General features: G+C 37.6%; 1 protein-coding gene across 2 annotated transcripts; it reads right to left on the reverse strand.

Annotated features, from left to right (window-relative positions):
- Positions 1 to 429: 429 nt before the first annotated feature.
- LOC108462976 (protein SOSEKI 2) lies at positions 430 to 2,348 on the reverse strand. 2 transcript variants are annotated; one of them, XM_017762896.2, is made up of 5 exons: positions 1,992 to 2,348; positions 1,859 to 1,928; positions 1,666 to 1,778; positions 813 to 1,575; positions 430 to 695 (listed from the first exon to the last, which is right to left on the reverse strand). In XM_017762896.2, exons 1-5 carry the CDS (start codon positions 2,182 to 2,184, stop codon positions 575 to 577), a joined length of 1,260 nt encoding a protein of 419 aa, XP_017618385.1. In that variant the 5' UTR covers positions 2,185 to 2,348; the 3' UTR covers positions 430 to 574. The 2 variants fall into 2 exon arrangements, with proteins under 2 accessions (XP_017618385.1, XP_017618386.1); XM_017762897.2 differs by having other exon boundaries at positions 430 to 715.
- Between the last annotated feature and the right edge of the window lie 12,100 nt (positions 2,349 to 14,448).

Consider the following 14,448-nt stretch of genomic DNA (forward strand, 5'->3'; position numbering starts at 1 on the left):
GTACCTCGACGCTTTAACTATTTTAAATCCTCATTCATACTTCAATATAAAAATCTGGAAAAAGAAATTGTTGCATGATTGATGATATCGAAGAAATGAATTAAATAATGACATTCATGTGACAACTTTCTTCCCTATTTTAATAATGTTTTGATTGACAGATGAATTTAAAACAACTTTTTTTAAATAAAAAAAAAAGTTAAATGATAAATTTGAAACACTTTTTGCAATTTTGGTCCAGAGTGCAATTTACTCCAAATTCAATAGAAGCTTGATGATTTACCTACATGTCTTTTAATACCAATTAGAACATAAAAATAATTAACTCTTTGACACGTGTGAAATGGAAAAGGAAAAACTCAACTCAAATTAGTAGTTAAACTTGGTATGATTCCTGAAACCAGATTAAAAGGGCAGAAAATTGCAACATACCATAAAATTTCCCTCTTTTTTTTTTTTAAAATTTACTATTAAGAACAACAGTTTTCTTAATCATGATAACAATATAGTCCATAACTTTAATACTCCCATAACAGTTAATAATTTTCTTTTTTGCCCCAATAACTTGATGAATCTAGTCAACCCTCATTTTTCTGGTTTGCTTTGGTAATTTCTTCCTAGGAATACAATTCCCTTTTACTGCTTTGTCCTTGTTCTCCTCTTCTACTGGTTCACTCAGCCCAGCCTTGCAGCTCCTGATGAATCAAAATCAAAACTAAAAGTGAAGTAGGAAAAAACATTACAACTATGTTATTTGCATGTTCAGTTTTAACAGGAAAGTGACAGGGTTGAAGAGGAACCGAATGAATCACCTTTCTTCATTATATGAATTGGATCTTTTGAGCATTGGCTGATCACCCACAACTCGGTTCTCAGAATTCATTGACTCCACAATGCTGCCACTGAAATACTCTTTCTCTTGGGCCTGTAAATTACCAAACCTTGGGTTCTCAGACATGCAGCTTATCATCTGATCATCTTCAGCAGCCTTTATTGCAGTCTTACAAAGAACCCCTCTATGCAAATTTTCACTCTTCTTCACCACAGTGTTTGGTACTACCGGTTGCTTTACAACAGTAGGCATGTTTTTGGCTTTGTTAACTGCTAAGTTGCCACATGCAATAAGTTGAAGCAGAACTGAGGAGTTACGACCTGATGTTGACACATTGGTCACTGGGTCACCATCTTCAAATCGCTTGGAAGTATTGTTTTTGCTTTGGTTTTGGTTTTCAGAGAGGATGGAAGAGTCTTGTTTAGGTGTATCAGAAATGGGCTTTTGGGGTCCTTGGATATTGGTTTCTTGGTATTCAAGTTCATCAGTGGAAACCCCTCTTGAGCAGCGAGAGTGAGGAGTTGTTGAGCTTGTGTAACATGTTTTCTCCTCGTCTAATTCATACTCTTCTTCTTCGTCTTCATCACCATCATCGAATTCTTGTTCTTCATATGCTGTCCTATTCGGTTCTTGGGGTCCCCTGTGTCGAGTCAAAGCAAAAGTTTGGGATTTTTGTTTGGGGTGAAGGTTTGGTTCCTGAAAATGTGGCCCCTTATTGCTGATTTGCATTTGCTGTAATACCTCTGCAACAAAACAAACTATCTTTTCAGTCTTAAAGTTTGGGGTTAAAAGTGTAGTTTTTGTTAAACATTCAAGGTAATGAAATAGCTTACCAGAGCAACCATCAACCAATTCCGAGCCTTTGAGTACATATTCCGCTCCATCAGATGGAGGAATAATATCATTGTCTGCTAAGTCATTCCATACATAACCATTCTTGTAACTCCTAACAATCAAACATTAAAATTAGTTTTAAAAAAACCATCAAAAGGAAAAATTAAAAAAAAAAAAGAGGGAAAAATGTACCTTTTGCAAGACCAAGAGTACAAAGAGGGCATTGCTTTGCCTCTAAGAGCAGTGAGTCTTTCAATTACATCTGTGAAAAGAAACCAGATAAACAACAAGCAAGAAAGGGTGACATATAATTCTCATTATTTACCTCTCAAACGAAGTGGTTGATTGACCAAATGGGTGACTTCCATGTAATGAGGATGCTCAAGCTGGCCATTTCTGGTTAGGTAGTAAACAACTTGAACTTTTCTGATTGGTTTCACTGCCTTGTGTTGTTGCAGAATACAAACTTTGGCCCTACCTGGGCTGCTTTCTCTTGCTCTTCTGTTTCTCGCATTCATGTTTGTTTACTTGCACTCCTTCCTTCGTCTCTGATCTTGACTTGGTAGGATTTTCAGGTTTGACAAAACCCCGAAGTCTTCCTTTATATTCACATTTACTGCACCCCCAACTGGGAGATGGTGTAAAGGTATAAAGGTCATTAAAAGGTGCAAAAAACAGCATTAACTTTGGATTCTCTTGGATTTTATGGCTAATAAAATTGGGGAGAGAGAGAAAATGTGAGTGGTGGTGGGTCACGGTCATTACAGTAGAATTTACTTTGACTTTTTGCAATGCTCTGATCCCGATCTTTGGCAAAAAAGAGATAAATGAAAATTGGCCTGTAACAAACCATTCCAGAGAAGCCCTCCAGCAAAGCTTTCTGCTATAGCTCATTATTCTAGGATGTTAACTGCCTTTATTACCAAGCACCAGTGTCACATGATGTTGGGAAATCCGACAATAACTGGTTAAAAATAAGGAACCAATTTTTGTTAATAAGACTATTGTTTTGTCTAAAGGGTCGTTACTGCTCTCTAGATTTCTAAACCATGTTTTGGTAATTTTTCCGATTGATGATTCATGCATGAGAAATTTTCAGTTTTGCCCCCCTTAAATGCCCATGATTTATGGTTTGATTTAATTTGAGTAAGGGGTTGTTGGCCTCTACCTTTGGACTAAGTATCGCAATAATTGCTATTCATGTGAAGTAAGGATTCATATAATCATTTGTTTCTCAATACTTGAACTTCAAATTGAAGCATGTTTTGTACAACCTAAAACTCGGTTAAACCCTAAAGACACAATCCTAGAACAACCTGACAGGTCGAAGGACACCATTTTTTTTATGCATATAAGTCTTGGTATTATATACATAACTTTTGTTTTCACGGAGATTAGAGATTGTTTCTGATGGGAAAATATGATCCGCAAGTTTATGGAAAAAGTGTTAGTATTGTGCGAAATATTAATTATGCATATTGTGTTTGCATGTTAACTTTTTGTTGATGGTTTGGTCTCCCATAGACCCAACATGTATAATTAATATTACGCACGATATCGACATTTCTTCTGTAAGCTTGTAGGTCGTATTTTCACTAACCGATGCATTTTCTAAATTTCGTGAACCCTTTAGGCTCTCTTCGAAGTATGAGAGACAAAATCCCTCATAATATCATACATTCTATTGAGAAAGTAATACACTTCGTAGAAGACATTCACCCTCAACAACTTTTATTCTAATTCAATTGTATATATTAAAAAGAAAAGAATCAATAAATTAAATCGCTTTAGTGTTGAATGAATATATATTTTAATGGAATTAAAGTTTTCTAGAAGTGTAATGTAATTTAATATTTTATTCAATATTTTTAATATTTGATAAATATAATTATTTCTATAAATAATAAGTAAATATAAAATGAAATTAAACTAAAATCTTAGACAAAAAGAAAATTCATCTAAAATAAATTTTTTTACATATAATTGCAACATACTAAAATTCATGTATGCATGAACTCTCAAACTTAACAAATAAAAATGTTAAGATCTAAGACGGTTGCGAAGATGTTATATTGATTTGGAATTTGCTTTTGATTTTCTTGTCGGTTAATGTAGGCAAATTTCATCACCTCATACATAAAGAGTTAGCCGTTACTCTAATAATTGGTTCATCCATTTTTTTAACGAAGGACCTTACTGACTGCCAGTACGTTTTGGCAGCTAAGCAAATTGCCAAGTCTCAGAAACAAAGTGAATCTTTAACTGTAATACATTATTAGTTTAGTAGAAGATTGACAACTAAAAAACAGTAGTAAAAACAAATCAGTTGAATTGGAGAGATTGGACTCCAAATGAAGACAAACAACGATTTTATATACATAAATATTAGACTGTACGTTAAATATATGTTTATTATCTGTGCAGGAAAAAAAAAGAAAAAGAAAAAAAGGAAGTCACTGGTGTGATATACGAAGCAAAATTAGACCAAACACCTGCAAAGCTAATATGATGTTTCACATTACTTATCTACTACCAGTTGCTTTTCCACACACCATAGTTTTCACATGGGCAGCTGCCACTAGTATTGAAAATATCAAATCCCATTGATGGATTGAACAAGTTGAACTGTCGTGGTCTAGTGACGAGAATTTTTTGTTGAAATTAAGTTTTGGTAGAAACAAGATCTTAAGTTTATCCTTGAACAACATTTTTTCCGCTCTCATTTGAACAAAATATCTAATTCAGTTTGATATATTTTATAAAACTGCAAGCTTGGAGAACAAAGACTTAATTGTTTTGATTTATTATAAAGAGATCAACTAATGGTATAGGGACCAAACAGGTAAATATGAATTTGAAATTAACTCAAAGTTTTTTGAAATCCAATATGGTTGAATCCAAGTTCAATCACATACATCCCATAGATTCACATATCTAAGTTAGGGGATATCAATTTATGTATAGCCATTAGCCACAAAAAATATTGAAACACAAAAAATAATGCTGATTCGGTCATTCGTTACAGTAAATAAGATCACAATTAGGGTCCGTAGATTGGCCTAAAAAAGGCAATCTTAGGGGCTGGCAACAAGGTTTTCATGGTTCATGGAGTGTACCGTTGAGTCTTGAGATTCGACCTCATCGACGTGACCCAAAGCTGTTTTCATATATATTTTAGCTCCCTGTGGTAGTGTTTTCTGAAAAGCTCATTTAACACTTTTACCCCTTTTGCTTGCCTTTTTTACTGTTAGGGAAAATACAAATGTCATATCCAATAATCCAATGGAACCCTGGGTTTCGAGTTTCTTTGAAAATTTATCATCAATTATTAACATCTTACTACTTTTACTACCATCAATTTCTTGCTTCAATCTCTTTTTATTTTTATTTTTCCAAATGAGCAAGTTTCATGACATCTATGAAGTCATCAGCCAATGCTGTAAAAGCATGCACGTATATGGTATCTGGGATAATAAAACAGTTAATTAGATTCTGGGTAAAATCTTATATTTGAGTATAGTTACTGTTTTCTCACTCATATCCATAGATCCATTCAAACCTGTTATCCATAGATTGATTCGTTTGAATGAAACTAAATTTATTATGTCTTTAGTTTAAAATTGGATAAACTACACATATGCTTGCGTAAGTTTAAAATTTATTAAGCCTTCAGTTTAAAATTTCGACCCCAAATATCTCGATTCGCTGTTGTGCGCTATCAAATTAGACTAGTTTTTCGATATGTGTTATCCTAATCGACCACTCATTTTTTACCGTTGGGATCAACGGGCATACCACAGGAGCACCTCCAACTCAGTTTTACCAATTTTCACCCCCACTTCTGTTAGAATGTGGCCTTCCATGCAGCTCATGCACCAGTCATCAGACCAAGCAGAGCAGGCCAAGACCAGAAGTTGCCGAGCCAAGTGCAACAATTTATTTTGTTGTTTCTTTTGTTATTTTAGTCAATGTAACTTATTTTGGTTCATTTTGAACTATATTAGGTAGAAGTTTGATGTATTTCTAATGTGATTGAGCTGTTAACCAACTTTACTTATGTGTACAAGTTTAGTTTTGTAAGTTCCTATGTATTAGTGGTAGTTGGTGTAGATTAGTTGACCATATGTTGATTTTGACAAGCAAAAGCTTGGTTTATGTATTGGCATTATGCCTTTGTTCATGTTAATGAAAATTTATCAGATTTCATTCATTTTCATGCTCCATTTTCTCTTGTTTTCAATTTGGTTCTTGTTCTCAAGCAAATTTCTGCTTTTGTTTCTTCACCAAGTCACGAGACTTGCTACACAAGCTTTTGACTCTGCTTGCTTAGCTTTGCTTCAAATCCCCAACAATTGGTATCAAGAGCATTTGTCTTAGAGGACCTGTCATTGCATATCTATAAAACTGATGGCTTCATCAGGATTTTCTCCAGCTGCACCAGCAGTTTTTAATGGTGAAGGATTCCACATTTGGATTGTCAAAATGAGAACTTACCTACAGGCCTTCGACTTGTGGGAAGTTGACAACACTGATGTTGAGCCAGCTCCACTTCGAGCCAATCCCATAGTGGCTCAAATTAGGCAACATGCAGATGAGAGGACCAAGAGGCATAAAGCCATGTCCTATATTCAGAACTGTGTGTCTGATGTTATCTTCACCAGAATCATGGCCTGTGAGACTCCAAAACAGGCCTGGAACAAGCTTAAGGAGGAGTTCCAAGGCACAGAGAGAACAAGGCACCAACAATTGTTGAACCTGAGGAGAGACTTTGAAAATTTAAAGATGAAGGAAGAGGAAACAGTGAAGAAGTATTCAGATAGAATCATGGTTGTTGTGAACAGCATAAGGTTGCTAGGAGAACAGTTCAGTGAGGCAAGGATTGTAGAGAAGGTGCTCTCAACATTTCCTGAAAGATATGAGGCAAAAATCTCATCCTTGGAGGATTCGAGAGACCTAGCAAGTATCTCCTTAACTGAGCTTATCAATGCTCCTTATGCTCAGGAGCAAAGGAGAGCCAGCAGAATGGAGGAGCACCAGAATGGTGCTTTTCAAGCCAAGGCCAAAGCAGCCTCGAGCACCTCAGCCTATAAAGGCAAGAAGAACTGGAGAAGCAGGCCTAAGCCTAATGCTGCAAGAAGAGGAGACCAACTCTGCAGATTTTGTAAAAGGCCTTGTCATCCAGAGGCCAAATACTGGTTCAGACCAGATGTTGTATGTCAACATTGCAAAAAGAATGGTCACGTTGAAAGGGTCTGCAAAGAAAAAGGTAGACATGACCAAAATCAAGCACAATACAAAGATGCTAAAGCTCGAGTGGCTGAAGACAGTAGTGACCATGAAGAGCAGGTTTTTGCTGTGTCATGTCTAGCTGGTCAAAGTAAAGGCTCAAAAGGGTGGTTGCTAGACAGTGGTTGCACTAACCACATGTCACCAGATGCAAACATTTTCAAAACCTTGGACAGATCTTGCAAAACCAAAGTGAAAATTGGAAATGGCCAGTTCATTAAAGCTGAAGGAAAGTGAGATGTGCTAATATGCACTTCCACAGGAGACAAAATCATAACAAATATGATGTTGGTGCCTGAGATTGACAAGAACCTTCTCAGCATTGCTCAGCTACTAGAAAAAGGCTACTCAGTTGTATTCAAGGGCCAGGAGTGCCAAATCACTGATCCAAATGGATCAAGCTTCATGACAGTCACCATGAGTGATAAATGCTTTGAAGTTAATTGGCCAAGTGACTCACACTCAACCTGTATTGCTTTAACAGAAGATACTAAGCTTTGGCATCAAAGACTTGGTCATGCCAACTTCAAATCCATGGCTCGAATGGTCAGCAAGGAAATGGTTGAAAATTTCACTAAATCAATTCAAAATGAAGATGTTTGTGAGGTTTGTCAGCTGGGAAAGAAAGCCAGGCTCCCATTTCCTGCAAGCACAACCTGGAGAGCATCAAACAAGTTAGAGCTAGTGCTCATTGATGTGTGTGGCCCCATGAGGACTGAATTACTCAATGGAAACAGGTACTTCATTCTTTTCATTGATGATAGTACCAGATATTGTTGGATTTACTTTTTGAAGCATAAGTCTAAAGCTACAGTTGATATAGAAACAGGCTGCAAATTGAAGATCATTAGGTCAGACAATGGAACTGAGTACACCTCAGCTTAGTTCCAAGGTTTGTACAATGATGCTGGCATCAAACACCAGCAAATGTTTATACACCTCAGCAGAATGGAGTGAGTGAAAGAAAAAATAGAAGCCTTATGGATATGGCTAGGTGTCTCCTATTTCAGAAGAATCTGCCCAAGACAATGTGGGCTGAAGCAGTCAACCCTGCTGTTTACATTCAGAATAGGCTACCAACCAAAGCACTTAAGCACAAGACTCCATTTGAAGCCTGGTTTGGGTTTAAACCTTTATTGGCTCACCTAAAAGTCTTTGGTCGCCTATGCTACAGCCTTATACCAGCTGTAAAAAGGGACAAACTGTCAAAAAGGTCTCAAACTGGCATTTTGGTGGGATACAGCATGCTCAAGAAAGGCTATAGGATCTTAGATCCTTAAACAAATAAAGTCCATACAAGCAGAGATGTGATCTTTGATGAAAAGGCATGCTGGAATTGGGAAACAAATGAACCTGAGACTATTTCTGAAGAACTCATGGCAAATTAGCTTGAATCTGACCAAAATGATACTGACATTGTTGTTGATGATGAACCAGTCAGGGGTACAAGGACTTTGGCTGACATTTATGACAGGGCTCATATAGCACAAGAAAAACCAAGCTACTTTGAAGATGCTGAAGTAGATGAAGACTGGAAATAAGCAATGGCTGATGAGATTGCTATGATTAAGAAGAACGAGACATGGGAGTTGGTTGAAAAACCAAGCAACAAGAAGGTCATTGGGGTGAAATGGGTCTATCGAGCCAAGCAGAATGCTGATGGGAGCTTGAATAAACTCAAGGCCAGGCTTGTTGTCAAAGGGTTCAGCCAAAAATATGGCGTGGACTACTTGGAAACATTTGCACCAGTGGCTAGGCTTGACACTATCAGTGTAACACCCCGAACCCGAGACCGTCGCCGGAGTCGAACACGAGGTGTTAACAGACTTCAAACCACTTATTAGAACTTTCCCAGACAAGCTGCCAATCTGCATACGAGTCGCATTAAAAATCGTATCTTGAGTTCTGAAACTCGAAATCCATTTCCGTAAATTTTTCCCGAAACTAGACTCATATATGCATCTACAAATTTTTTTCTAGAATTTTTGGTAGGGCCAATTAGTACAGTTTATTAGTTAAAGTCCCCCATGTTACAGGGATTGACTACACTGACCTTTGCGCATTACGACTTGGATATCTCCCTGTACAGGACTTCAATACTGATGCCATTTGTTTCTATAGAAACTAGACTCGAAAAGGAATCTGTACATATATAGAATGGCTACTAATTATCTCTGGTCCATTCACGATGAATTTCCAAAGTCAGGACAGGGACTCTAGTAGCCGTTCTGGCCCTGTCTCACGAAAACTTAAATATCTCTTAACATACGGCTCACATGGTCGCTTCGTTTCTTCTATATGAAAATAGACTCATCGAGCTTCGATTACTTAATTTATTAATTATTTAATTCCATTCCCACTATTTTTAGTGATTTTTCAATCTCACGTCATCGCTGCTGCCAGCATCATTACTAAAGCAACTATGCCTATTTCGTGATTTCCCCTTGATCTAACTAGTAATTCATCATACATATCACAAATTATGATCATGACTAGCCATACCAAAGGCTAATCATTGTCAAATATCTCCCTACTACACTATTGCCATATCATGAATTTTAACACCACAAATAATCAACCATAACATATGGCATAAAAATCGAATTACCAAGACTTGCGACCTAACATTATAGAACCAAATCCAACCAAACATTTATGCCATTTTCGCATGGCTAAAAGTTTACATACCAAATTTCAACAAAACAGATTAGCCTATACATGCCGAAATGTTCTCCTAGACCGACTAAAAAGAAGATACCAAAAGTTGCTAGCCGGTGTGATGACTTCGATGACAATCCCGAGCACGCAAAAAGACGAGTCCAAGAAACCTAAAGTAGGTGACAAGCAAACACCGAGTGAGTATATAACTCAGTAAGTCATAAGCATTACATTGCCGTTCAGTAATAATATATCATAAGAGAAAATAAATAATGTGGGATTAAAATCCTCCATCCACACCCAAACTGTGCTATAATTCCTTAGGCATTTCGGTTTAATCTCATACCAAGCCCTACTTTGATATTTCATACATTACACCATATGACATTGGATGCATTTATCTTCAAGTGTAATCACCACATAGGTTCAAGACTTACCAAGCTCAATCCCAAATATAAATAAAATGTCTATTCCTCATGAGCTCAAGGTGTTTACTCGTACCGCTGTCCATGATTGACTCGATAAGGCCGCACACTTAGAGCATGTATATTTATTAGAGAATGTATAATAAGCCCGCACACTTAGTGCTTAATAGTCGAACTCGCACACTTAGTGCCGAAACCAATAACTCAATACATCTCACCTCTTTTCTTTTTCATTCAATACTTTCATCACCCCATGCATACATGTATATATATATATATTTATCATTCCATTCAGCATCATTACATAGATATTATGACCATTTAAATTAATACAAAATATATGCTTAATGACTTACCTTATATTGGATGAAATGATTCCCAATCGACTACTCGATTATCTTTGCTTTGCCTTTGTTTGATTCTCCCTCTTTGATGTCTTGATCTAAAATAAATACATTTAGTAGTTTAATTTTCTTGCTGGATACTTATGTGTATAATTTAATGGTTTTCACCCCATTTCACAACTATCCTTGTTCAAAATATCAAAACCTCAACCATTATTCGATTAATGCTTCAAGATCGAATGTATTATCACTATTAAGTTAACCTAGTCTCAAGTATTTTTAATCCTAATATACAACATCATGAATCAACTCAACCTTATAAGCCAATATTACTCCTTCAATCGATTGTAAAGAGTTAACAAAAAAGAAAAAATATATTTTCACAAACATATACACCTATATGGCTGATTATACCAAATAAAATTTAACCTTACTTATTCAAAAATCTTCATTCCATACTATCATCCCCCTTCTAACCCAAACAACATGCAAGTGACCTCCAATGTTAGCACTTAGATTCATGGCATGATGCCCAAACCACCATAAAAGCTCCAACTTTCTTAACATTACTAAGAGTGCCTCCAATTACTAACTTAACCTATCATAAAACTAAATCAACAATTCAAAACTTACCTCTTACTAGCTAAAGAAGAATGCCGAATTTCTTTTGGTAAGTTCCCCTTATTTCTTCCTCTTCATTCAGCCAAGAAGATGAGAGAAAGATGGACATTTTTTTTTTGTTTTCCTTCTTACATTCACGGCAATGGGGAGGGAAACAAACTACTCACACTTTTTTTTTCATTTCTTTATTACCCATTCTCATTAATTTATTTTTCCACCCATGATGCACCAACAAAACATGTCTATAACATGTTTTGCCCATAATTCTTTGTCATGGCCGGCCATTAGCAAATTAAAGGGGAAATTGACATGCAAACCCCTCATTTTTGCATGCATGATCAACTAGTCATCACACATTTCCCCATCATACTTTCAAAGTTTTCTACTAGGTCCTTTCTAGTGAAATTCACATTTATAACTCTAAATCAAAACATCAAAAATGTCACACATGAGTTAACACATATTATAGGCATCAAAATAAATATTAAATTATTTTTATGCCTCGGTTTTGTGGTCCCGAAACCACATTCCGACTAGGGTCGATTAAGGTTGTCACAACTCTCCGCACTTAAGAAATTTTTGTCCCGAAAATCTTACCGTAAATAGGTTTGGGTATCGCTCTTTCATAGAGTTCTCGGTTCCCAAGTAGCTTCTTCGATTCCGTGTCCGAGCCATAACACTTTTACTAACGGAACCCTTTTGTTTCGCAGCTCTTTCACTTCACGAGCTAGGATGCGAATCGGTTCTTCTTCATAACTCATATCAGGTTGAATTTCAACCTCTGATGGATTAATCACGTGTGATGGATCGATCTATAACGTCAAGCATCGAAACATGAAAGACGCCGTGAATCTTTTCAAGTTCAGGGGCAAAATCAATCTATACGTGATCGACCAACTCGTTCGAGATTTCAGACGCCCAATGAACCTCGGGCTCAACTTGCCCTTACGGCCAAATCGAGTATCTTTCTCCAAGGCGATACTTTAAGAAACACTTTGTCTCCCACCGATACTCAATATCTCTTCGCTTTAAATCCGCGTCGACTTCTCGACGATCCGATGTCGCCTTCAGACTCTCACGAATTATTCTTACTTTCATTCAAGATCTTTAATCAAATCCACTCGAAAGTTTTACTTTCACCGAGCTCGGTACAAAACAATGGTGTACGGCATTTACGCCGCACAAGGCCTCGTAAGGTGCCATCTTAATACTTGATTGAAAACTATTATTGTAGGCGAATTCAATCAAAGGTAAATACCGCTCCCATGAACCATCGAACTCGAGGATGCAACATCTCAACATATCCTCAAGTATCCGAATTATCCGCTCGGATTGACCATCGGTTTGTGGATGAAAAGCGGTGCTAAAATGCAGCTTGGTACCCAAGGCTTCTTGCAATTACTTCCAAAATCGCGAGGTGAATCTCGGATCTCGTCCGACACGATAGAAATAGGTACCCGTGTAATCTCACAACTGAGAAACATACAATTCAGCTAGCTTATCCAATGAAAAATCCGTGCGTCGGGATAAAGTGAGCCGACTTAGTCACCTATCGACAACAACCCAAATCGCATCTTTCTTACTTGCCGACATTGGTAACCCGGATACAAAGTCCATCGTGACTCGCTCCCATTTCCATTCGGTATCATGATCGGTCAAGCAAACCCGTAGGCACTTGATGTTCGCCTTCACTTGTCGACATACTAAGCACTTCAAACAAAGTCGGAAATGTCTCGTTTCATACCATGCCACCAAAATCGGCGTCTCGTGTCGTTGTACATTTTCAGACTCCGGGTGAATTGACATTCGGCTACAATGAGCTTCGTTCGTAATCATCGAAATGAGTTCGAATTTCTTGGGACACACAAATGATTTCTGAACCTCAAACAATCGTCATCATCAACTTGAAACTCTGATTCCACAATCGGAACACATTCAGCCCGTTTTGCAACCAATTCATCATCGACTTTCTGAGCTTCACGAATTTGAGGAATCAATAATGGTTTGGCCTTTAATTCTGCCACTAACACATTGTTGGATAGAACAAACAAGTGTACATTCATCGCTCGTAAGGCAAACAGTGATTTACGACTTAAGGCATCCGCAACCACATTAGCCTTTCCCGGGTGATAGTCAATGACAAGCTCATAATCTTTCAACAACTCGAGCCAATGTCTTTGTCGCAGATTTAAGTCTCTTTGAGTCATCAAATATTTGAGACTTTTGTGATCTGAATACACATGGCACTTCTCACCAAATAAGTAATGTCGCCATATTTTCAAGGAGAATACGATGGCAGCTAATTCGAGATCATGGGTCGGATAATTTTTCTCATGTGGCTTTAATTGTCTCGACACATAGGCCACAACTCGACCTCCTTGTATCAATACGCAACCCAACCCAAGTAGGGATGCGTCACTATAAATGACAAACTCTTTGCCTGATTCGGGTTGCACTAAAACTGGAGCTTCAGTCAAATAAGTTTTCAGTTGATCGAAACTTTTCGACATTTTTCCGTCCATTGAACTTAACATCTTTTGAAGTAGCTTCGTCATGGGTGTGGCTATCATCGAGAAACCTTTACAAACCGTCGGTAGTAACCAAAGTCCCAAAAAGCTCGAACCTCAAGAATATTTCTGGAGGCTTCTAGTCAAGTATGGTCAAATTTTGCTCGGTCAACTCGAATACCCAATGCAGATACCACATGACCCAAGAAGCTAACCTCTCTAACCGTAACTCACACTTGCTGAACTTAGCATAAAGTCGCTTATCTCGTAAAATTTGCAACACTAACCTCGTGTGCTTAGCATGTTCGGTCTCATCTCTTGGATAGACCAAGATGTCATCAATGAACACAACTACTAATCGGTCCAAATCATCGTCTCAAGATCCGATTCATCAAATCCATAAATACCGTAGGGCATTAGTGAGCCCGAACGGCATCACTAAGAACTCGTAGTGACCGTACCTCGCTCAAAGCGGTTTGGGTACATCCGAATCTCGAATCCATGAATCGATAATAACCCGACCTCAAATCTACCTTTGAAAACACCGAGGCTCCCTTTAGTTGATCAAAAAATCATCAATACGCTGTAACGGATATTTATTCTTTATCATCACTTTATTCACCGACGATAGTCAATGCACAACCTCATGGTTCCGTCCTTCTTTTCACAAACAATACTGGTGCACCCCAAGGTGAGAAACTTGGTCGAGCGAAACCTCTATCCGTCAACTCTTGCAATCGAAGCTTTCAACTCCTTCAACTCGGTTGGTGCCATACGACACGAGCTATTGAAATTGGCGTAGTCCTGTACAAGCTCAATACCAAACTCTACTTCCGAACAGTGGTAAACCCGGTAATTCTTCAGAAAAACATCCGGTATTCACAAACCACCGCACAGATTCGGTTTCTTTTCCAATTCCTTGTCATCAAGTACATGCGCAA

Source organism: Gossypium arboreum, chromosome 11 (genome assembly GCF_025698485.1).
Source record: "Gossypium arboreum isolate Shixiya-1 chromosome 11, ASM2569848v2, whole genome shotgun sequence".
Taxonomy (NCBI): domain Eukaryota; kingdom Viridiplantae; phylum Streptophyta; class Magnoliopsida; order Malvales; family Malvaceae; genus Gossypium; species Gossypium arboreum.

What these genes read in the sequence shown, in the direction of transcription:
- LOC108462976 (XM_017762896.2), bottom strand. Translation starts at nt 2,184, where the DNA reads ATGAATGCGAGAAACAGAAGAGCAAGAGAAAGCAGCCCAGGTAGGGCC. An exon ending in ATTGGTTGATGGTTGCTCTG is followed by an intron (nt 1,576 to 1,665) that starts GTAAGCTATTTC and finishes GTTTTGTTGCAG; the next exon opens with AGGTATTACAGCAAATGCAA. An exon ending in AATTCATATAATGAAGAAAG is followed by an intron (nt 696 to 812) that starts GTGATTCATTCG and finishes TTGATTCATCAG; the next exon opens with GAGCTGCAAGGCTGGGCTGA.